General features: G+C 42.9%; 1 protein-coding gene across 5 annotated transcripts in view; it reads right to left on the reverse strand.

The window, feature by feature from the left end:
- Positions 1-22,631, reverse strand: part of mchr2a (melanin concentrating hormone receptor 2a) — a 47,345-nt gene extending 24,714 nt beyond the window's left edge. The window contains exons 1-3 of one of the 5 annotated variants that reach the window (XM_048531687.2): positions 22,306-22,631; positions 5,984-6,023; positions 558-768 (exon numbers count right to left, since the gene is read on the reverse strand). In XM_048531687.2, coding sequence (XP_048387644.1) covers positions 558-742 — 185 coding nt within the window. In that variant the 5' untranslated portion in view covers positions 743-768; positions 5,984-6,023; positions 22,306-22,631. Of the gene's footprint in view, positions 1-557; positions 769-5,983; positions 6,027-20,466; positions 20,974-21,698; positions 21,802-22,305 lie in introns of those variants that run through there. The other 4 variants (XM_048531685.2, XM_048531686.2, XM_048531688.2 and 1 more) reach the window with 4 other exon arrangements.
- Positions 22,632-25,587: the final 2,956 nt, after the last annotated feature.

A 25,587-nucleotide genomic window follows, 5' to 3' on the forward strand; every position in this document is an offset into this window, starting at 1 on the left:
GGAAGTCATGATCTAACTTTATTAAAGCTGACCCTAGGTTATTAATGAACAGCTAGATTTAAAGTTTGCAAGGTGCTGACTGATTCTTGACTGTGTGTGGGTTGAGGAATACATTGTCCTTTATAAATCATCCTTGATAAATGTCTAATGATCTGTTTTGGCACCAAATGATGGGGATATGTAAGGCTCAGTGGGACATCTGCCAATTAATAACTACCCTTCAGTGCATGAGATTCTTATTTTACTTTTGATGAATGAATGTGTTAATTCACATTTATTTAATGTGTTTCAATCAGACTTATTTAACTGCCTTGGAAAACCTGTACCAAAAATTCTTTCTTATCTTTGTACAACTTGACAGCAGAAGAATGCAACTGTTTATCGAATAGTAACAATAGAATTCTGTGTTATTTAGTACAATTCTAAAAGTTTATGAGTCAAAATAACACCTTGCTTCAACTAAAATATAAGCATTGATATTTATTAATTTCGTCTGCTTCTAGTACAAATCTGAATACCAGGAGCTTCCTTAATCTTTCAGTTTTGTTTCTTTGTACCTGTTAACAGTAAAAAGGATGAGAATATTTCCAACCAATCCTGTTGAACAGATAACGCCAACGAAAGAAGGAAGGAGCATTGATTCTACCATATCAAGCATGTGATAATGTACAGCAGTGAAGGATTTGTTTGTCCGATCAGATTCATTTTGCCAGGTCCAACACGATGTCTGAGATCCATTCATTGTCTATATGGTTTCAGTTCTTGTTTCTGCAATGAGAACAAAAATAGCACCAGTAATTGAGCTACTTAAGACTAGGTTCTATAGTTATAAAGGATCATAGAATCATAGAATCCCTATAGTGTGGAAGTAGGCCATTTGGCCCATCATGTCCATACCATCCCTCTGAAGAACACCCCAACCAGATCCATCGCCCTACTCTATCCCTGAACCTTGCATTTCCCATGTTTAATCCACCGAACCTGCACATCCCTGGACACTATCAGAGGGTTTGCAACATATAAAGTTCACACCAATGATTATCGCTGGATAATATTTGTATCTCATGCACACCCAACAGCTTCTTCTTATTGACTCTCAGTCCATTGGGGCATCACATTTGAAACTATTCCCTCTATAATTATACTCTTCCATGGCTTTACCATCTTTTTCTCTGGCCTTCATCAGTGTTATATCATCCACCTCTTCTCCCACAACATGCCCCAAACCTCAAATTCACCATTTTCTTTTACTCCACCTCCTGTGCCTTGTTTGCTTTCCTTGCTTCACTATTAACCTTCAACCTTTTCTGAAGGCTCCACTTTGGAAGTCCCTCTCCATACATTCCATCTCCTTATCTGCTTCTACACTTCTAAGGTGATCTTTAAACCCATATCATTGGCCAGGCTTTTGCTGACAAAAGCTAAACATTTTTCTCTCTTTTGTTTGACTAGGTAAATTACAGCTCTATATTTATGTTAATTACATTAGTAAACAACATTAAAATGTATAAAACAAAGAACAGAGGTTGTTGAAGATCTGAATCAAAAACAGAAATTGCTCAAGAAACTCAGCAGGTGAACATAGAACATACAACATTACAGCACAGTACAGGCCCTTCGGCCCTCGATCTTGTGCCGACCTGTCATACCAATCTGAAGCCCACCTAACCTACACTATTCCATGTACGTCCATATGCTTGTCCAATGACGACTTAAACGTACTTAAAGTTGGCGAATCTACGACCGTTGCAGGCAAAGCGTTCCATACCCTTACTACTCTCTGAAAAAAGAAACTACCTCTGACGTCTGTCCTATATCTTTCACCCCTCAATTTAAACCTATGCCTTCTCGTGCTCACCATCACTATCCTAGGAAAAAGGCTATACCTATCTACCCTATCTAACACTCTGATTATCTTATATGTCTCAATTAAGTCACCTCTCAACCTTCTTCTCTCTAATGAAAACAGCCTCAAGTCCCTCAGCCTTTCCTCGTAAGACCTTCCCTCCATACCAGGCAACATCCTAGTAAATCTCCTCTTCACCCTTTCCAAAGCTTCCACATCCCTCTTATAGGTGACCAGAACTGTATGCAATACTCCAAGTGTGGCCGCACCAGAGTTTTGTACAGCTGCAGCATAAGCTCATGGTTCTGGAACTCGATCCCTCTGATAATAAAAGCTAAAACACTGTATGCCTTCTCAACAACCCTGTCAACCTGGGTGGCAACTTTCAAGGATCTGTGTACACGGACACCGAGATCTCTCTGCTCATCTACACTACCAAGAATCTTACCATTAGCCCAGTGCTTTGCTTTCTGGTTACTCCTACCAAAGTGCATCACCTCACACTTGTCCACATTAAACTCCATTTACCACCTCTCAGCCCAGATCTGCAGCTTATCTATGTCTCTCTGTAATCTACAACATCCTTTGTCACTATCCACAACTCCACCGACCTTAGTGTCGTCTGCAAATTTACTAACCCGTCCTTCTACGCCCTCATCCAGGTCATTTATAAAAATGACAAACAGCAGTGGACCCAACACCAACCCTTGCGGTACACTACTAGTAACTGGTCTCCAGGATGAAAATTTCCCATCAACCACCACCCTCTGTCTTCTTTCAGCAAGCCAATTTCTGATCCAAACTGCTATATCTCCCACAATTCTGTTCCTCCGCATTTTGTACAATAGCCTATTGTGGGGAAACTTATCGAACGCCTTGCTGAAATCCATATACACCACATCAACCGGTTGAGTCTCACCTACCTGTTTGGTCACCTTCACAAAGAGCTCAATAAGGTTTGTGAGGCACGACCTTCCCTTCACAAAACCGTGCTAACTATCCCTAATCAAATTATTCTTTTCTAGATGATTATAAATCCTATCCCTTATAACCTTTTCCAACACCTTACCAACAACTGAGGTAAGGCTCACTGGTCTATAATTACCAGGGTTGTCTCTACTGCCCTTCTTGAACAGGGGAACCACATTTGCCATCCTCCAGTCATCTGGCACTATTCCTGTAGACAATGATGAGTTAAAGATCAATGCCAACTCGGCAATCACCTCCCTGGCTTCCCAGAGGATCCGAGGATAAATCCCATCCGGCCCAGGGGACTTATCTATTTTCACAGTCTGTAGGATTTCTAATACCTCTTCCTTGTGAACCTCAATCCCACCTATTCTAGTAGCCTGTATCTCAGTATTCTCCTCAACAACATTGTTGTTTTCTAGAGTGATTACTGTTGAAAAATATTCATTTAGTGCTTCCCCGATCTCATCTGACTCCACACACAACTTCCCAGTACTCTCCTTGATTGGCCCTAATCTTACTTTTGTCATTCTTTTATTCCTTAATTACCTACAGAAAGCCTTCGGGTTTACCCTGATCCTATCCGCCAACAACTTCTCATGTCTACTCCTGGCTCTGCTGAGCTCTCTCTTTAGGTCTTTCCTGGCTAACTTGTAACCCTCAAGCGCCCGAACTGAGCCTTCACAGCTCATCCTAACATAAGCCTTCTTCTTCCTCTTGACCAGAGATTCCACTTCCATTGTAAACCATGGCTCCCGCACTCTACAGCTTCCTCCCTGCCTGACAGGTACACACTTATCTAGGACACACAGGAGGTTTTCCTTGAATAAGCTCCACATTTCTAATGTGCCCATCCCTTGCAGTTTCCTTCTCCATCCTATGCTCCCGAAATCTTGCTTAATCTCATCGTAATTGCCTTTCCCCCAGCTATTACTCTTGCCCAGTGGTATACACCAATCCCGTTCCATCACTACAGTAAACATAACAGAATTGTGATCGCTATCACCAAAGTGCTCACCTACTTCCAAATCTAACACCGTTCCGGGCTCATTACCCAGTACCAAATCTAATGTGGCTTTGCCCCTTGTTGGCCTGTCTACATACTGTGTCAGGAAGCCCTCCTGCACACACTGGACAAAAACTGATCCATCTATAGTACTCGAACTATAGTGTTCCTAGTCAATATTTGGAAAGTTGAAGTCCCCCATGACAACTACCCTGTCTCTCTCACTCCTATCGAGAATCATCTTTGCTATCCTTTCCTCTACATCTCTGGAACAATTCGGAGGCCTATAGAAAACTCCCAACAGGGTGACCTCTCCTTTCCTGTTTCTAACCTCAGCCCATACTACCTCAGTTGATGAGTTCCCAAACATCCTTTCTGCAACTGTAATACTGTCCTTGACCAATAATGCCACACATCCCGTGATAATGAGAACTGCAGATGCTGGAGAATCCAAGACAATAAACTGGATGAACACAGCAGGCCAAGCAGCATCTCAGGAGCACAAAAGCTGATGTTTCGGGCCTAGACTCTGCTCTCTGATGAAGGGTCTAGGCCCAAAACGTCAGCTTTTGTGCACCTGAGATGCTGCTTGGCCTGCTGTGTTCATCCAGCTTCACACTTTATTGTCATGCCACACGTCCCCCTCTTTTACCATCTTCTCTGTTCTTACTGAAACATCTAAATCCCGGAACCTGCAACAACCATTCCTGTCCCTGCTCTATCCATGTCTCCGAAATAGCCACAACATCGAAGTCCCAGGTACCAACCCATGCTGCAAGTTCACCCACCTTATTCCGGATGCTCCTGGCGTTGAAGTAGACACACTTCAAACTAACTTCTTGCTTGCCGGTGCCATCTTGCGTCCCTGAAACTTTATTTCAGACCTCCCTATTCTCAATCTTTTCTATACTCAAACTACAATTTTGGTTCCCCTCCCCCTGCTGAATTAATTTAAACCCACCTGAATAGCCTTAGCAAATTTCCCCCCCAGGATATTGGTACCCCTCTGGTTCAGGTGAAGACCATCCTGCTTGTAGAGGTCCCACCTACTCCAGAAAGAGCCCCAATTATCCAAGAATCCAAAACCCTCCCTCCTGCACCATCCCTGTAGCCATGTGTTCAACTTCTCTCTCTCCCTATTCCTCACCTCACTAGCACGTGGAATGGGCAACAAATCAGAGACAACAACTCTGTTCGTCCTAGCTCTAAGCTTCCATCCTAGCTCCCTGACTTTCTGCCTTAAATCCCCATCTCTCTTCCTACCTATGTCGTTGGTGCCTATGTGGACCATGACTTGGTGCTGCTTCCCCTCCTCCTTAAGGATCCCTAAAACACGATCAGAGACATCACGCACCCTGGCACCTGGGAGGCAACACACCCACTGTGAGTCTCTCTCGTCCCCACAGAACCTCCTATCTGTCCCCCTAACTATGGAGTCCCCAATGACTACTGCTTTGCTCCTCTTCCCCCTTCCCTTCTGAGCAGCAGGGACAGACTCTGTGCCAGAGACCTGTGCCCTACTGCTTTCCCCTGGTAAGTTGTCGCCCCCAACATTATCCAAAATGGTATACTTATCGTTGACGGGAATGGCCACAGGGGATCCCTGCACTGCCTGCCGGTTCCTTTTCCGGCCCCTGACTGTAACCCATCTGCCTTTTTCTTGTACCTGAGAAGTGACTACCTCCCTGTAACTCCTCTCAATAACCCCCTCTGCCTCCCAAATGATCCGAAGTTCATCCAGCTCCAGTTCCCTGACGCGGTTTTCAAGGACCTGGAGTTGGGTGCACTTCCCGCAGACATAGTCAGCAGGGACTCTAGTGGTGACCCTTACCTCCCACATTCTGCAGGAAGAACATTCAACTGCCCTGACCTCCATTCCCAATATTCTAAATTCCCAAAGAGACTGTTGAAAAATAAAGAATAAAAAATAAACTAGTTACCTTACCAATCTGGCGCAATCACACAAATATATTACCCCACTTACTCAGCAGTCCCGTGTCTGCTCCTGTTCAGCATACGCTTCGCCTATTCAGGAATTAAGTTTTTATAACAGTGACTCACCTTCCTGGCAGCTACCTGGTCAACACTTCTGCTCCTCCTGCTGCTGAAACAAAAATGGAGGGCCCCGACCCTCACGGTAAATTTTTAAAACAGTGACTCACCTTCCCGGCAGCTACCTGGTCGATGCTCCCGCTCCTCCTGCTGCTGAAACAAAAATGGAAGTCACATGGGATCTGTTGAGCTGGTAGAATGGCTTACCATTCCCCTATAACCCACCTAATAACCCACCCACAGAACCAGCTTAGTTATGGAAGAGAGAAAGTAGTGGTGGAATGGTGTTTTTCTGACTGGAGATCTGTGACCAATGCTCTTCCATAGGGACCAGTGCTAGGACTTCTGTTGTTTGTAATCTATGTGAGTAATTTAGAGGAGAATGTAAGTTTGTGGACAACACAAAGACTAGGGGAGCTGTGGCTAGGAGGGAAGATTGCCAGAGGATGCAACAGGATACACATAAACTGGAGACTTGGACAAAGAAATGGCAGATAGAGCTTAATCTGAACAAATGTGAAGTGATGTATTTTGGAACTTATAATGTGGGGTGGAGCATACAGTAAATGACAAAACCTTTGGTAGCATCAACATACTGAGGGATCTCGGCATACAGGTCCATAGTGCCATGAAAGTAGAAACACAAGTGGATAATTTGGTCACAAAGACATATGGCATGATTGCCTTCAACAGCTGGGGCAGAGAAAATAAAAATTGGCAAGTCATGTTGCAGCTATGGTCGAACTTTCGATAGGCTACATTTGGAATATTGTGTACAGTTCAGGTCACCACACTACCAAAAGAATATGGAGGTTTTGGAGAGGGTCCAGAAATTGTTTACCAGGATGTTTCCTGGTTTGGAGGATATAAGCTAGAGATGGGAGATTAGGCAAACTTGGTTTGTTTTCACTTGAACATCAAAGGATGAGGGGAAACCTGGTAGAGGTTTACAATATTATGAGAGATATGGACAAAATGGACAGTTGGGCTCTTTATCCCAGGGTTGAAATGTCACTTACTGGGTGCATAGATTTAAGGTGAGAGGTAAGTTTAAAGGAGATACCAGAGTAACGTTTTTTATGTAATAGGTTGTAAGTGCCTGAATGCACAGCCAGAGGGAGTAATGGAAGCGGATGTAAAGCAATGGTGACTTGATAGATATATGAATAGGCAGGGAATAGATGGATAAAGACTGTGCAGAGGCAAAAAGTTTTTATTTAGAAATGCATCATGTGTTGGTGCTGTCAATGTAGGCCGAAGGGCCAATTCCTGTGCTGTACTGTTCTTCACTCTTTGTTTACAAATATGGTATGAAGCTTAAGATTTGAGGATTCTGGTTCTTGCCACAGTTCTTTAAAGACAAAAGTGAATTTATTTTTTATTTCAGATGTTGCTAATTGGAATTTAGAGACAAATCTATGAGGTAATTTAAATTCTAAATATGAGAAGAAGTAACTTAGAGGTTTGGAGACACTTGACAATTTATCTAACACACTGTAATTAAGCAACAGGGCAGACAGAATTATCATGATGTATAGGTTCAAATTACTGAGTAAGAATAGCAGTGTTACTTTGAAGCTTATACACATTTTCACATCTGTGTGTAAAGATAGAGTCATTTTTAAATTCTAATCTTTCATATCAAAGCTAAAGAAGAAGTAATTTAAATGTAGTCTATTCTTGGGGAACTCAAAAGCCCAGGGAGCCCTGAGGACGACAGATTGCTGAAATGAAACCATTATTGTGTGTGATTAAACAATGTGCACTTTAAACAAACTGATTGCCCTTTGAAAAAATTGTCTAGTCCCAGATAATAACTTTAAAAGTTAGGTTAAGACAGGGCACAGAATGTGTAGCCCTAGCAAAACCCTTGAGAAAGAAGGAAAATGTATCAGCACATTCATGGATAGTGGATGTGTGTTTGGAGTAGTGCACGATTACATGATTGTCTGGAGCAGGTGAGAATACATGTTAGCTCAAGGGGTGCTCATACATTACATGCAGAGATAATTTGGAACTCCATAGCAGCAGTAGCAAAACATTGAGTAGTCAAAGCTCGGTTCACCAATCATTAACCCAGTTACAACTGTACAGGGGAGTCTGGGAGAGGTCCTCCTTAGAAAACCAGGCTGAACATTTTGCTGGCGAAGTCCTTATAAAGCCCTGTTAGCCAGTGATATTTGCACATGAGGAGATGTAAAGGAAATTTTAGTTGAAACACTTGATGCAGATCGAGTATGGAAACACATTGAAAAATGTGGATTAATTGGTGGTGACCAGTATTTGCAATGTTCTCTTTACAGGACCATGGAAACTGCAGTACCGCTGATATGCCTGGCAAGTATAATTATGAAAGGAATCAAGTCAGTTTTTGTTCGTGAACCCAATAAGGCATACCCAATAAGAACACAAGTAACATCTCTTGCGATCAAGTACTGTTCAATTTATTTGTCATCAAATTGCCCAACCAATATGAATGTTGACTGCAGTGTCACATTTTGGGTAATCAGTTCAGTTGTTTCTAGCCTGAATGAGAAAAGCTGATAAACTCAAGTAAAAGTACCTGAGGGAATGGGCTGGCTTTATTTTTTATTTAATTTGGAATCTCTATGGTAGGGAACAAGCCCTTTGACCCAACAAGTCCATACTGATCCATACAGCATCCCACCCAGAACCATTCCCCTATAACCCACCTAATTTATACATCCCTGAAGACTATGGGCAATTTGGCATGGCCAATCCACCTAGCCTACACATCTTTGGACTGTGGGAGGAAACCAGAGCACCTGGAGGAAACCATTGTAGACATAGGGAGAATGTGCAAACTCCATATAGACAGTCAACTGAGGGTGGATTTGAACCCAAGTCCCTGATGCTGTGAGGCACCAGTGCTAACCACTGAGCCACTATGCTGCCCCTTTTGCTGACAGAATCTCTGATTCAATTGTAATAGAAATTTAAAAGAAGGATTTTGAATTGTTAGAACAATATGTGGAGCTAGTCGAAATTTATGAATGAATTATGGTCATTACCTATAAAAATTGTTCACTTACAAATTGCAGAGGGCAAAGCAAAGTTCAAATGGACTTTCATGTTCAATTTGACTGTAACCATCATGGCAGAATAATGCACAAAAATATAGGGATTGGGGAAGCAGCAATTGGCTGAAGGACTTTCCTGTAACCAAATTCATGGCTTGCTGCATGGCCATATGGATAGGTTGAGAGCTGTGTACGGTTTTATTATGTTCCTAAGTTGCACTCTTGAAGTATCCAGTGTCTACCATGTACCAATGACACTTATAGAGTAGGAGAATACTGTGAGACCACCACTAAGCCTCAATGGCAGAATGGTAATATCCACTACCCAGTGAGTAATTTGAGTTTCTGCTTCCACACCCAAGTCCCAGTGACAATCAGATATTTGGCGATAACTAACATCCAGCCTCTGCATAGGAACTAGATGAATAAAATCAATTACTAAATCAAAGCCTTGCTGAAATACCTGCTTCTTGAAGGGAAGTCAGTCCAAAAACTGCTACAGCATCTACTGAAGATGAAGAGAGAAGCTGGGATACCGATGAAACAGACTCAATGAATCCAACAAAACATCAGATAACCAGGAAAAGAGTGGAAGCCAAACTCAAAAACACAAAGGAATGGCAGATCGCTTGGGATTAGGGTGTTATCTCTGGATTAGAATTATGTACCATATAGAGGTGGTGGTGAAGCTGGTAATCCAGGTTGGGCTCACTATTGAATATGAAGCTTGCTACTGGTGTAGATGCTGAATATCACTGGTAAAAATATTATCTAAAGGGCTGCAGTTAGATGGGTCGGGGAGGTTTCAGGATGGAACGTTTGTGATATAGCGGTATAGGTTCATTGAAACTTGTGAATTTAACCTCCTGCCAGGCCACCCAAAACTGGGGTGAGGACAAACAACTACCAATGATAGTGGCTTCAAAGAACGGAAGGACATAATTGGTGTCCATAGGTGCAGGTATTAATTGTGCAATGAGGTAGATATAGAAAGGACAAATTAGTATCCAGCAGGCTACAGCTTGGTGTAGAGTGACACTTAGCTTGGGCTTTAAGTGCTGAAATAAAGCATACTAAATGTCAGCTTTCAGAAGGCCTGCTCAGACGTAGAGGATCCATGAGCCATTCGGCTACACAAGGAGAATAACAATGGTAATGTATGCATAAGTAGAAACATTTTAATTTTACAGAAAAAAAATAGTTGTACATGGGAACCTGTTTGCATTTACAAGGGACATGGTCACTGGACATGTGTACAGCAGGAGCTTGATTAGCCTTACAATAAAAAATGTTTAGCCCAATCAAGGACTGGTCCAGCCTTTCAATGAGACATTAATACTGTAACTATCTCACATTGTTGCTGGTCACATGACAAACTGTACACCTGACTGAAAGGCTTAACTGTAAAGTGCATAAGTATGTAAATTTATAGAATAGCCTCATTTACATTGTATCCTTGAAGGCATGCTGGCAGAAAACAGCCTTTGCCTTGTGTGTGATAATGGGAACTGCAGATGCTGGAGAATCCAAGATAACCAAGTGTGAAGATCTCCCCATGCCCCTCTGATGAAGGGTCTAAGCCCGAAACGTCAGCTTTTGTGCTCCTGAGATGCTGCTTTGCCTTGTCTGTGTCAAGTATCATTTAAACCACTACAATGTCTCCAACTGGCTCTACTTTTGAAATAAATCTCATTTTTGTGTTGAGGCAGGTTGAAGAAGCAGATAACAAGACACATAGGATCCTGGGCTTTATAGAGGCAAAAGCTACAAATGCAAAAAAGTTATATTACAACATTTGTAAAATATGGGTTTGGCCTTAAATGGAGTGTTGTGTCTGATTCTGATTGCTACACTTTTGGAAGGATATGACTCCCTCAGAAGGAACATGAAACATGCATGAGAATGCTTTCAGGATTCTGGCTAGATTTGAGAAGCTGGCAGCTGTTCACCTTAGAGAAGACGGATAAGAGAGGATTTGATAGAAGTATTCAAAATCATGAGGAGGCTGGAGAAAAGCTGTTGTTGTTGAAGGAAGAGTCAGAAATTAGAGGACAACGATTAAAGGTGAATTTTAAAAGAGTCAAAGGCAATATGAGGAAAAGCTTTATTAGAAAATGGAGGCAGATTCAGTTGCAGCTTTCTAAGTGGAATTAGATAATATTTGACCAGGGATGTGAAGAAAAAGCTAAGGAGTCGGACAAGCTGAACTGCTTCTGCAAAGATTTGCAATGGATATGATGAGCCGCTTTCTATGCTGGAAGTTTTCTGATTCTTTGTATTAGATAAAATTTCATTTAAATTATTTTTATAAAATCTTTCACTTTTATAATTTTGTGCCACAAATAACAAGTCATGATCTCTATTCAAACATGAAGTTAACTTCTTCGCATTTACCACCATTAGATGGGATGTATAATCAGTATTGAATGACTGAGGCATGTAATGAGCTACCATCTTGTTAATTGCATTGAGAGTTGATGTTTGTGTTCAAAAATGTCAGGAAGTTGTTGATAATACTGATTTCAAGACATGCTGATTTCAGATCTATTCAATGTAAAAGCAGTTGAATATAAATTTAGGATAAATTGACAGAATGTTCTTTATAGAAAAGTAATCTAATGATCTATGGAACTGCACACTGGAGTCAAACACGGCACTGTTAACAAAGATAATGGGAACTGCAGATGCTGGAGATTCTAAGATAATAAAATGTGAGGCTGGATGAACACAGCAGGCCAAGCAGCATCTCAGGAGCACAAAAGCTGACGTTTCGGGCCTAGACCCTTCATCAGAGAGGGGGATGGGGGGAGGGAACTGGAATAAATAGGGAGAGTGGGGGAGGCGGACCGAAGATGGAGAGTAAAGAAGATAGGTGGAGAGAGTGTAGGTCGGGAGGTAGGGAGGGGATAGGTCAGTCCAGGGAAGACGGACAGGTCAAGGAGGTGGGATGAGGTTAGTAGGTAGCTGGGGGTGCGGCTTGGGGTGGGAGGAAGGGATGGGTGAGAGGAAGAACCGGTTAGGGAGGCAGAGACAGGTTGGACTGGTTTTGGGATGCAGTGGGTGGGGGGGAAGAGCTGGGCTGGTTGTGTGGTGCAGTGGGGGGAGGGGATGAACTGGGCTGGTTTAGGGATGCAGTAGGGGAAGGGGAGATTTTGAAACTGGTGAAGTCCACATTGATACCATATGGCTGCAGGGTTCCCAGGCGGAATATGAGTTGCTGTTCCTGCAACCTTCGGGTGGCATCATTGTGGCAGTGCAGGAGGCCCATGATGGACATGTCATCAAGAGAATGGGAGGGGGAGTGGAAATGGTTTGCGACTGGGAGGTGTTTGTTGCGAACTGAGCGGAGGTGTTCTGCAAAGCGGTCCCCAAGCCTCCGCTTGGTTTCCCCAATGTAGAGGAAGCCGCACCGGGTACAGTGGATGCAGTATACCACATTGGCAGATGTGCAGGTGAACCTCTGTTAACAAGTTGCTTTTTGACATTTTGAAAGGGCTCAATTGTCAAAAATCAACAGAGAGTGGACAGGAGAAGTTTTAACACAGTTAAAAAACTGCTCTAAAATACTTAAAATAGAACAAAATGTGTTACTTGTAATGATATAGGGATTACAAGATGGGTTTGTGTAATGTCAATAGTGATGGTGAAGTGAAGATTAGGAATGCTGAAAATGATGACTGATGCGCTTCTGGTGTATCGCATCACAATTGGAAGGGTTCTAGTACATGCACGTTGGTAGAAGTATGCGAAGTGGGCAGATTACGACAACAGTGTCTTACATTAATTTGTTACATGCATTGCCATGTCGTGTCTCACCTTTTAAAGTCCTCTATTAGCCATTCTCAACTGACATGCATTTAGTTGCACAAGGGATCCTCAGTGGGGCTTTTGAAGGGCATCAACAAAAGACTCTCAGCGTTTTTCTCTTAGAGCATAGAGTGGTGGCATCATTGCATTCTGTATTATTGCAAGAGTTCTCAAAAAATCATTGTAGTCAGAAGGAAATAGTGTTGGACTTCTCCAAGAAATGCAACTGGAAGCTCTTTCTTTATCTGAACGAATGAGTGCAGAAGGGAAATGTGGGGTACATATAAGGGTTTTAGCAATAAGCATGGGATCATACATCTATATTCATTCATGGGATGATCATGTATTGCCCAGAGGGCAGTTAAGAGTCAACCACACTGATGTAGGTCTGCAGCCACATGTCGTCCAGGCCACAAAGGATGGCTGTTTCCTTCCCTAAAGGGCATTAGTGAACCAGATAGCTTTTTCTTGACAATGGATTTTGGTCATCATTAGATTCTTAATTCCACCATCTGCCGTGGAGGAGATTTGAACACCGGTCCCCAGAATGTTGTCTGGGTCACTGGATTAACAGTCTAAGGTAATACCACTCGGCCATCCCCTCTTCTAAATAAACATGCACATTCTGTAGCCTGTACTTCATGCCAGACTCTGAGATAAGGACGAGAGTGGATTTCACAAGTTGCATTTGACAAGAATATACCACGCCAAACAAATTTTCTAGAATTCTTTGGGTAAGTAACAAGCAGGATAGATAAAGGGGAAGCAATGAATGTCATAGATTTGGATTTTCAGAAGGTGTCAATAAGTTACTGCACATTAGACTACTTAATAGGATAAGAGGCTATGGTGTTGGAGACAGTATATTAGCATAGAGGGAGAATTAAATAATTAATAGAAGACCAGAGATTTGGGATAAGTCGACACTCTCAGGATATAACCTGGTATCAATGATGGGGATCAGTGCTGGGGCCACAATTATTTACAATATATATTCATGATTTGGATGAGAAAAGTGAGTGCTAAGTTTGTGAAAGCCACAAAATTAGGTGGGATGACACAGAGTCACAGAGGCATATGGAGATGTTAAGTGAGTGGATAAAAAAAACTTTGCAGATAGAATATAATGCATTGAAATGTGAGTTTATGAATTTTGGCAGGGAGAATAGAAGAGCTAAATATTATTTAAACAGAGATAGGCTACAGAAAGCTATTGAACAGAGACATTTGGGAATCCTTGTCTAGGAATCACAAAATGCAGCATCCAAGTTCGGCTGGTAATATGGAAGGCAAATGTAATGCTGGGCTTTATATAAAAGGGAATGGAATATAAAAGTAGGGACATTTTGCTAAAACTATACTGGGTATTCATCCATACAGCATCCAAGTTCAGCTGGTAAAATGGAAGGCAAATGTAATGTTGGGCTTTATTTAGAAGGGAATGGAATGGAATATAAAAGTAGGGAGGTTTTGCTAAAGCTATTCCAGGCATTCATCAGTCCACAGCTGGAATACCGTGGACAGTTTTGTGCCCTCTATCTAGGGAAAGATATATTGCATTGGAGGAAGTCCAGAGAAGATTAACTACATTGATCTTAGATATGGAGGGACTACCTTTTGAGGCCAGGTTGAATAGATTGGGCCAGTATTTGTTGGAATATAGAAAAATAAGCGGCAACCTTATTGAAACATACAAGATTCTGAGAGGTCTTGGCCGGATAGATGCAGAAAGATTGATTTCTCTTGTCAGAGAGTCTGTGGACTTCTTTACCACAGAGGCTATTAAGGCTGGGTCATTAAATCTATTCAAGGCTGATGTAGACAGATTTTCAGACAGTAGGGGAATCAAGGGTTATGAGGAATAGACATGAAAATGGAGTTGAGGTAATCAGGTAATTCACGTTCTCTTCAAATTGGCTGAGTAAACCACGTCTGTTCCTTTGTCTTATGATCTATCTGAATTGGAATTTAGAGGAATGAGGGATATTTTAACTGTATTGCAAAAATAAAGTGTGTTTTGTTTTAAGTTGAGTGGTTTGACCAATCAGATTGCATCTAGAAAGGAGCACCGTACACTTAACTTTAAAATAAGAAAAAGTTAGGTTCTAGGCTATCTTTTTAATATAGTTTGAGGGGTTTGGTCTGGTCCATAACAATATACCATATCCAAAGCAGAATTTTTTTTTGATTAAGTCTGAGATTTTTGGTGGGATTTTCACTGTGAGGCCCAGCTTGTTTTCTTGTTATATCTGACCATACTTTCCTCATTAACTATATATTCCACCCTTATGGTGTCAATCATGTCTAATTTCAGCTGCAAATTACCATGTCCTTGTCCCAGAGCAACTTGCTTTGTTTAAAAGTTGTTCTGTACACAGACAAGCACTGTCAGTCTGAAGGTGCTTTTATTTTTCTTTATTCATTATCAGGAGGATGGCGTCTCTGGCCAGGCAGTATTTATTGCCCATTCTTAATTGCCCAGAGGCAGTTATGAGTCAATCACATTGTTGTGGGTCTGGAGTCACATGTAGGTCAGACCAGGTAAGGATGGCAGTTTCCTTCTCTAAAGGGCATTAGTTAACCAGTTTGGTTTTTCCAACAATTGACAATGGATTCATGGTCTTCATTAGATACTAAATTCCAGATATTTTATTGAATTCAAATTCCACCATCTGCTAGGTCCCCAGAACATAATCTGGGTCTCTGAATTAACAGTCCAGCGATAATACCACTTGGCCATCACCTCCCCTTTGTATGATTCTTAACTTTTACTGTGGACATGCATATGGTAAGGGGTGGGGGTAGTCACATTGCTCTGTCAGTAGGGACCTGAACAGGCAGTGCTGAGGTGGCATTTCCTTCTTCCCAGCAGCAGTAGTGAAGGCCACAATACCATAAACCCAGTTGCCAACCAGTTAAAGCAGTCTCAGCTGACTGAAGGAATGCCCACCACTGTAGGAAGAGTCAATGGCATCATGCTCACTCTAGTGCCATCATTTTCTTTCTGATGCCTCATACTCTCTCCATCTCTGCTACTATACCCTCCTTCCAACAAGGCTCATGCTCTAACCCTCTACTAACATCTGCAACATCTCCTCTCACTTGCTGTCACTGACTCCAACCTGTGACACCACTAACCTTTCCCACTGTGCTGCCAACTCACTCATTCAGGACACCTCACTACTGCACCAAACAAAACAGTGTGCCACCCATTTCTCATGTCTTGGATTTGGATGAGAAATTAGGAGGCGTGGTTCGTAAGTTTGCAACCAACACCAAAATTGGTGGTATAATGGACGGTACAGAAGGTTATTTAAGATTGCAAATGGATCTTGATCAACTGCATCAATGGATTGAGGAGTGGCAGACGCAGTTTAATTTGGATAAATGTGAGGTAATACATCTTGGTAGAACAAACAAGGGTACGACTTATAAGGTTGATAGTTGGGCCCTACGTAGTGTTGTCGAACAGAGAGGCCTAGGGGTTCAGGTACGTAGTTCTTTGGAAGTTGCATCTGAGGTAGACAGGGTGGTTAAGAAGGCATTTAGCATGCTTGCGTTCATTGCTCAGCTCACTGAGTATAGGAGTTTGGATGTCAAGTTGATGTTGTATAGGATATTGGTGAAGCCACTTTTGGATTATTGTGTACAGTTCTGGTTGCCCTGCTACACGAAGGACATTATTAAATTGGAGAGGGTTCAGAAAAGATTTACCAGGATGCTTCCAGGATTGGAGGGCTTGAATTATAATGATAGGATGGATAGACTGAAACTTTTTTCACTGAAGCATAGGAGGTTGAGGAATGACCTTGTAGAAGCTTATAAAACCGTGTGGGGTGTAGATGAGGTGAATAACAAATGTTTGTTTCTTATGATGCGGGAGTTAAAAAATGGGGGACATATTTTTAAGGTGAAAGGAGAAAGATTTAAAAGGGACCTGAGGAGCAAATTTTTCACACAGAGCGTAGTTCGGATGTGGAACGAACTATCAGAGGAAGTGATAGATGCAGGTACAGTTACAATATTTTAAAAATATTTGGATAAGTACACGAATAGGAAAGATTTAGAGGGATATAGGCCAAACACAAGAAAGTGGGATTATTTTAGCTTGAAACTTGGTGGTATGGATGGGTTGGAGGGTCCTTACTGTGCTGTACGGCTGTATGACTCTGTCATGACCCTACCTGCCTCTTTCTCATTCTATAATGTAAATAGCCCCCAGTTAGGCAGAAAGGAACAAGGCAGGTGGTAGACTGCCCAACATTCAGCACCTCACCTCTTCTGGAGGCCATTCTGACTCTGACTGCCCAATTTGCGGATTGGCTGTGTCCAAACCATTGGATTGGTATCAGAGGCTGCGTTCGACTTACAGTGTGAAGAATCCCTGTGCAAAGGCTGACCCCCTTGACATGACTAAGGCTTGCTGACAAACATGATAAGCCTCCTTCCTTTGGGCCTGTGATGAACAGGAGTAATCTGAGCCTGGTTTCTCTTACTGAGGCAAAGCACAACATTGTTATGTCCGTGCACAGATGGTGACAGCCTCCAGATAAGCTCAATGATTGAGAACGAGGAGTGTGAGGTATCAGACAGAAATACAGCCTAGTTCAGTCCATGAGCTGTGAGATTGACCACTGGCACATATGTTTGTGTTAACATGGGGCGTATATAGCCAGTACCTACAATGCTGCCATGAGATGTTGGTATCCAAGACCAACACAAAGATCCTTCACAGAAACCTACAAGCTGAAATTGCCTGGTGCCTGGTTTGCTTTCCATGTTGAATTCTCTAGTTTGCTTCGTGTTCTAGTAAGATGGGGAGCTGCATATTAAAGAAGTGAGTTGGGCCTTTAACAAGACATTTAAGAGGAAATAATCCCTTTAATTCATCACCTGCTACTGCCTAGTAAGAAATTTGCTGTGCCATAGGCCAAAAGCATAACAGCTCCCCTGACAACAAGATGGGCCTCAACGGAATTCTTGTCCAATTTTGTTGCAAATCTCACCATAGCCCACACTGCTCAGACCCCTGTCAGATTCCATCCTAACTGTTTCGTTCAGGGTATATTCCGAGCTTACTGTTGGAAGGCTGACAACTCTGTAGTCCTAGCAGCGCCAGGCTTGAGTGGTGGCCACTTCTGAGACTACAACCTGTCTCTGACAATGAAGGACTAACAGAAGGTGTAATGGGACCTGGCTGTCTGGCCCCGTAAGAGGAGTGAGGAGATTGGAGAGTGAAGATGGAGGGGCCGAAGGAGGGCACAACATTGGGGGAAGTGCCTCTGAAAGGCACAGAGGATCCCCCCCCCCAGACAAGAAGCTCTTCCTTTCTCAACACCACCCTGTGCAGCTAAAGCTATCTTGCTATTCAATTGATGTGGACCTCCCCCAAAAAAGGTGAAATAGTGATGGAGGTGAGACGAAGAACTTAAATGGCCAACAGTTTCACCTTTAAGAAGATTCATGGAATGCTGACTTTTATATCTAGAGGGCTGCATTATAAAGGCGTGGAAGTTATGCTGGACCTATACAAAGCCCTGGCTAAGCCCCACTTGGAGGAGATCTGTGCACCACATGAAATATTTACCTTGGAGAAATTACGATATGGCCTTACAAGAATGGTGGTTGGTCTTTGGGGATTAAGTTATGAAGGGATTTTACAAATTAGGTCTGTTTTCACTAGAATTTGAAAGGTCACGGGGTGATTCGATCAAAATTTGCAAGATATCAACAGGAAAAGACAGTAGATAAAGATAAACTATATCCCCTGGTTGGAGATTCTAGAACTAAGGGCCATGGTCTGAGAATAAGGACCAAACCAAGCAGGACAGATGTTGGGAAAGACTTCTACACACAAAAGATGGCAAAGGTTTGAAATCTCTTCCACAAATGACAGTTGATGTTGGATCAATTGTTCATTTTAAGTATTGGTTTCCTCTGCACCAAGGAAAAGAACCCCAGCCTTTCCAATCTGTCTTCACAACTGAAACTCTCCAACCCAGGCAACATTCTGGTAAATTTCCTCTACGCCCTGTCCAGTGAAATCACATCCCTCCTATAATGTGGACTTCATAACTGCATATAATACTCTAGCTGTAGCCAATATTACATACAATTTCTACTTCGCCTCCCTGCTTTTAAACTCAATGTCTCAGCTAATAAAGGCAAACATCCCATATTGCTTCTCAACCACTTTATCTACCAGTCCCACTACTGTAGGGACTATGAATACTACTTTCTTCACTGTTTACCACCCATCCATTTTCACATCATTTGTGAACTTACTGGTCAGCCCATATACATTCAAGTCTAAATCATTTACATACATCAGAAACAGCAAAAACCCCAATAATGATCCCTGAGGAAACCCACTAGACATAGACTTCCAGTCACAAAAGCACTCCTCAATCAATAACCTTTACTTCTTACCATGCAACCAGGATCCAAATTAATAAATTTCCTTGGGTCCCTTGGGGTGTCACTTATCTGCTAATCTTCTGTAATGTCAGCAATTTAAAAATGCAGGTTCTCCATTTATCTTTTTATTTTAAATGACTTTTTTCCCCCCAATTCAGTTAGTATCATTGGCCACTGTATATCTGGGAAATTCTGTAGGTGTTGTATGGAAGATCACTTACACATATTGGAAACATGTCATTTAATAATAAAACCATCAAGTCATCATTCATTGTGAAAAAATAAGTGAAGATAACACTCTGCAGATTACATGCTTCTAACATGCTGTTTTAGTGCCAGGCAATTGTAATTACACAGTTCCTCCCTAAGGTTTTCACTACTTGCTTGAAACTCTGCTCACAGTGGGTTTCCTCCAGATGCTCCAGTTTCCTCCCACAGTCCAAAGATGTGCAGATTAGGTGGATTGGCAATGCTAAATTGTCCATAGTATCCTGGGGTATGCAAGCTAGGTGGATTAGCCAAGGGGAATTGCAGGGATAGGAAGAGGTTGGGGGGGGCGCTGGTTGGCATGAACGGGTTGCTCCTTGGAGGGTCGGTGTGGATTTCATGGGCCGAACAGCCTGCTTCCACACTGTAGCAATTCTATTATTTGAAAACTAATACTGTCACAATAGGTAAGACACATTATTCCAAAACAATCCACAACATTCTAAATAACACAAACCACAACACTATAAAAAAGTCAGTTTACCCCATCTCCATGTGTTATGGGATTCTTTGCAAAATTCCAGGATAAGGATCCAAATTGGGATCTATATCTTCATGAAAAACTAATCAGTTCTGATGAAGAGTCACTGGACCCGAAACATTAGCCCTGTTTTCTCCCCACAGATGCTACCAGACCTGCTGAGTTACTCCAGCACTTTCATTTTTGCTGCAATCGGTTATTCCTTGTGCCATAACCTTTCTGTGCACCAAGTTTTACTGAAATCAATCCATTAGTTATTACAGACAAACACACAAAACAATGTTTCTGGCAAAGCTCAACAGGCCTGGCAGCATCCATAGAGAGAAATCAGGGTTAACATTTCAGGTACAGCAATTTCTGTTTTTGTTTCTGATTTATAGCATCTGCAGTTCTTTTGTTTTTCATTTAAAACAATATTTCTGTTTACCTTCCGTTGTGGAGGTTGGAACTGGAATACAATGATTGGTTTTAATAGCATTAAAACCAATTTAGGTTTTAGAAAGTGGTTTTGTTTTCAAATCTTTAACCAGGGTAAATATTTTATAAATCAACCTGTTCAGAGATATTATTACACACTTACTACATATGTAGGATTGGACCCTGTTCTCCCGGCTCAAAGAAAGGGACACCATCGCAGTGCTACAAGAGTTGTTTTTAACAAGGTGAAATGAATAACTGCTTTCGACATAGGAGCAGAACTAGCCCATTCAGCCCATCGAATCCGCACCGCCATTTCATGAGCTCACGTGATCATCTGATAATCTTCAACCTTACTTTTCCGTTTTCTCTACATAATTCTTAATTCCTTCACTGATTAAAAATCGGTTTCTCCCACCAAAGGAGAAACAGGAACCCTTTCCAAATCCAGTAAATACAGAGAACGTCATCAGAGACTCTCATTAAAACAGCTCCTCCTGCAGACCTGAAGCTCTTGATTGAAGAGGAGCCAGAACGTCCCTCTCCACAACTACGGCCAGATCTGCGGAGTTTTTTTAAAAAAACAAATTTTCAGAACTCTCTGGGGTTTTTGTTTACATTTCCGAATTTTGTCTTCCTTTACAGAGGGCAACTGTTACACTGCAACTTCCGCAACCTTTCCCGCTGTTCCACCGTTTCAATTGAACCGTTGCCCACCAGAAATTAGAAGCGATGGTGAATCTGCTGATCAAACTTTATTACTGTCCATTAGACCCTCAGGCCGATTGCGGTGTTCCATTGCTGACAAGATTGATGTAACTAGCAGTTTTACATAATCAATCAAAAAATAATTATCGGTTGTGCTCAAATTTAAATGGTTCACAGCTATACTTCATTGATATAAAACAAAGCCGACAATACATTGAACACCAATAAACAATACATATTTGATTAATACTGCGCTCGCTATGAAGTAGTTTAACCTGCTTTCCAGCATTGGGTTTCATCTGAGGGTTCTCCCGGGTTGAATATCCGCTGGATATTGACTATCCCGGAGGGTCAGCTCACTGACCTAATGAGGCTGATCATGCCCATTCAAACATAGCCCACAAACAAGAAGCATGGGTGAGGAGAAATCAGGGTATTCCTTCATTTAAACACAATTACCCTGACACGTCTTTTGAGTGATACTCTGCAGGTCGGCAAAATTGCAACCGTTAAAGCGACCCTCTATAAAATGTAAATATCTTTTAGAGAATATTTTGTTCAGGTGGAGCTGTTTCTTGATCTCATAGACCGTCAGTTACTTCCCTGATGTCTTTTGCTACCTTTTCGCTCCGAGTAATTCTGATGGGAAACTGCTGTCAACTACCTGCAGGAAGCTAACAAACTTACCTTTTCTGCCAGATTAGCTCTGGTACAATACCAAGTTCTTCATATTCTTTTGCTTTCCCAAATGCTGCTTCAATCGTGGCGCAAATCTGGTGCAAAGAGGCCGCCATTCTTTTCTTCAATGCACGCAAAAACATTAATTTTGCTGGCTGCCGATGGACTGTGACGCTGGTTTTGTTTTTGAGCATTCGACAGACGACCTAGGAAATCGCCAACTGCAGAAATCTCTCCCCGTTTCATTTGTACAATCGGCTGGTCAGTGAGAGCTATAGAAAGTTCAGGTTTATCTTTGGCGAACAGGGTAGCGGGCAGGAGTGATTGAAGAATTAGATCATGAGCCACCAGCCAACAAGTGCTAGCTTTACCTGTATGACCGGACCGTTACTCCAACCATAACTGGACTTGAAAGATTTACAATTATTTAATGTAGCAGATGTCTCCCAACAGTGAAATAAAGTAATCGTTCAAATAAAATAATCGGTGAAGCAAATAGATACACACGTTTGGTTATAACATAGGTAATGATAACATTTCTGATATTCTGTATTGACACTATATAAAATGCCCTTTCTTATACTTGTTCAGTTTATTGACTTAATTCGACCCTTACCTGCTTTTGGTGTCGGCGGAGATGTTTGATAATAATTCTCAGCTACAAGTCTTCCTTCTATAACCTTGTTGACGGGTTGCTGTGTGCAACATGTAAGGGAATGTGTCTCTAACAGCAAGCTGACACGCCTCCTTTCAGAGGTCAGCGAGAGTGCCGGGGAAGTGACAGGCCGCTGGGTTTGAGTAAGACCTGTCTGCGGGAAACGAGGTGATGAGGTTGTGTTTTCAGTGTTCTCAGCCCAGCCGAGCCTCGAAGAGATTCAGATGAGTGAAGTACAGATCATGCCAAGCTCTCTGCAACAGTTCACTCTCCACTCGCATCTGCTCCTCGCGATTTTTACAAGCTTAACCGAATGTCAATTATGTTAAGTGGTCAGCAGTATCCCGGCACCATATGTAGAGATAATTCCTTTCAGCAATGATGCCAGACTTCTAACTTTGTAATTGTGCAACACACTGAGCAGAAAGTGCTGGGGCGTGTCACCTTGCAGCTGAGAACTGCGACCTAGAAGTTTCTCCTGTCTATTTCCGTAGCGTTAATGAGAACTAAAGCTGAGGAGGCCATACAAAGCCGACTGAATAGACGCGCAGACAAATGTGATGTGATTGAAATGGCCGGCAGAATGAGGAGAGGTAATAGAAATGACTTGATACAGGTTTTCAATGGACACAGGAACGGACATTGGATGTGAACGTCCACAAGATTTTAAAGAGGGGAAAACAAAGTAAAAGCTTTGGCCGCGACCACTCATTTCAAACGTAGTTGTTTAACCTGTTGAGATTATGTTATGACACATCTCGGGCCGGTGGGACTTGTATCCAGCCCCCTTGATCATGACCCCACCCCTGGGCCCTAAACTATCATCTCCCAAACCATCCACAACCTCATCACTTCAGGTGACCTCACACCCCCACAGCCTCCAAACCCATCGTTCCCCAACCACACACGACCAGCTTCCATCTCCGTCCCAAAATCCACAAACCTAACTGCCCTGGTTGACCCATTGTCTCTGCCTGATCCTGCCCCACCGAACTTACCTCCACTTACCTGGACTCCATTTTCTCCCCGTTGGCTCTCTGCTTCTTCCTGTCCCACAGGTCTGACCAGTCCACCTCCACTGACACCCTCATCTGCTTAGCCGAACTCTCAACAACTTCTCTTTTAATTCCACCCACTTCCTACAGACAAAGGGGGTTCCTGCATGGGCCCAAGCTATGCCTGCCTCTTTGTAGGTTACGTGGAACAATCCCTCTTCCGTACCTACACTGGCCCTAAACCTCACCTCTTCCTCCATTACATCCATGACTGTATAGTCGCCACCTCGTGCTCCCACGTGGAGTTCGAACAGTTCATTCACTTCACCAATACCTTCCACCCCAACCTTAAATTCACCTGGACCATGTCTAATAACTTTCTCTCCTTCCTAGACACCTCTCTCCATCTCTGGCAACCACCTAGAAACCGATATCTGTTTCAAGCCCACTGACTCCTACAGCTACCCAGAATACACCTCCTCCCACCTACTTTCCTGCAAAAAAGTTATCCCTTATTCCCAATATCTTTGCCTCAGCCGCATCTGCTCCGAGGATTAAGCATTCCACTCCCATACATCTCAGATGTCCTCGTTTCTCAAGGACCGCAACTTCCCCTCCTCAGTGGTCGAGAACGCCCTCGACCATGTCTCCCGCATTGCCTGCAATTCATCCCTCATACCCCTTCCCCGCAATAAAAACCAAAACAGAATCCCCCTCATCTTCATATACCACCTCACCAACCTCCGGATCCAACGAATCATCCTCCAACACTTCTGCCGTCTGCAATCCAAACCCACCACCAAAGACATTTCTGACCCCCAACCCTTATCTGCTTTCCAGAGGGACCACTTTCTCTGTGACTCCCTTGTCCGCTCCACACTCCCCTCCCCTCCAGCCCCACCTCACCCGACACTTTTCCCTGCAACCGCAGGAAGTGCTACCCATGCCCCCTCACCACTATCCCAGGCCCTAAGAAGACTTCCCACATCAAGCAGAGGTTCACCTACACACCTGCTAATGTGGTATACTGCATCTACTGTTCCCGTTGTGGCTTCCTCTACATCGGGGAAACCAAGCAGAGGCTTGGGGATAGCTTCGCAGAACATCTACGCTTGGTTCATACTAAACAACTGCACCTCCCAGTCGTGCACCATTTCAACTCCCCCTTCCCTTCCACAGATGATGCTACCTGAAGGTTGCAGGAACAGCAACTCATAATCCGCTTTGGAACCCTGCAGCCCAATGGTATCAATGGGGAGTTCACAAGCTTCAAAATCTCCCCTCCCCCTACCGTATCCCAAAACCAGCCCAGATCGTCCTCACCTCCCTAACCTGTCCTTCCTCCCACCTCCCCCCTCCTCCCACCTCAAGCTCCACCCCCATCTCCTACCTACTAACCACATCCTGCCGCCTTGACCTGTCCGTCCTCCCTGGACTGACCTATCTCCTTCCTATGTCCCTACCTACACTCACCTTTACTGGCTCCATCCCCACCTCTTTGACCTGTCTGTCTGTCTCCTCTCCTCCTATCTTCTCCTCTATCCGTCTTCTATCCGCCTCCCCTTCTCCCCCTATTTATTTCAGCACCCCTTTCCCCTCTCCCATTTCTGAAGAAGGATCTAGACCTGAAATGTCTGCTCCTCTGATGCTGCTTGGCCTACTGTGTTCATCTAGCTCAACATCTTGTCATCTCTGAATCCAGATTTTCCCAGTTGGAGGAGGAGAACTCTTGTAACGCCAGAACAGCAGCTTGGAATATGTACTCATGTTTACACTGAGCCATCTTCTCCCACCCCTACTCTACCCACGACCTTCTGAAATCCAGAGAATTCCGGGGAAAGGTAAGGGTGGGGGAGATCAGGCAAAACAAATCTCTGTCCTTCAGCATCTGGTATGAACTCAGGTTCTAACTGCACTCAGGTGCACAGTAGAAAGAGATTGACAATGGGTTAGAAAACAGAATGCAGAGGACCTGAAAGGACTAGTTACAAAGTTCAGTAAAGTACAGTAGCTGACTGGTAAAAGTGGGTGTACTCTGGTGTAATCCTGAAAGAATGTACGGAATTTTGTCTTTTGGGTGAGACAATAAATCTAATCTGTTATCTGGAATAGATGTAAAATAGATCATGAGACTATTTTGAAAAAGGTTAGGAGATAGTCATTTAGAAATACAGAACTTCAAAATTGCTTCACAAAAATATTTTGTTGAAGCTTGTTCTCTTGAACTCATCAGGACAATTTGCAAGAT

This window comes from Stegostoma tigrinum, chromosome 4, assembly GCF_030684315.1.
Source record: "Stegostoma tigrinum isolate sSteTig4 chromosome 4, sSteTig4.hap1, whole genome shotgun sequence".
Taxonomy (NCBI): domain Eukaryota; kingdom Metazoa; phylum Chordata; class Chondrichthyes; order Orectolobiformes; family Stegostomatidae; genus Stegostoma; species Stegostoma tigrinum.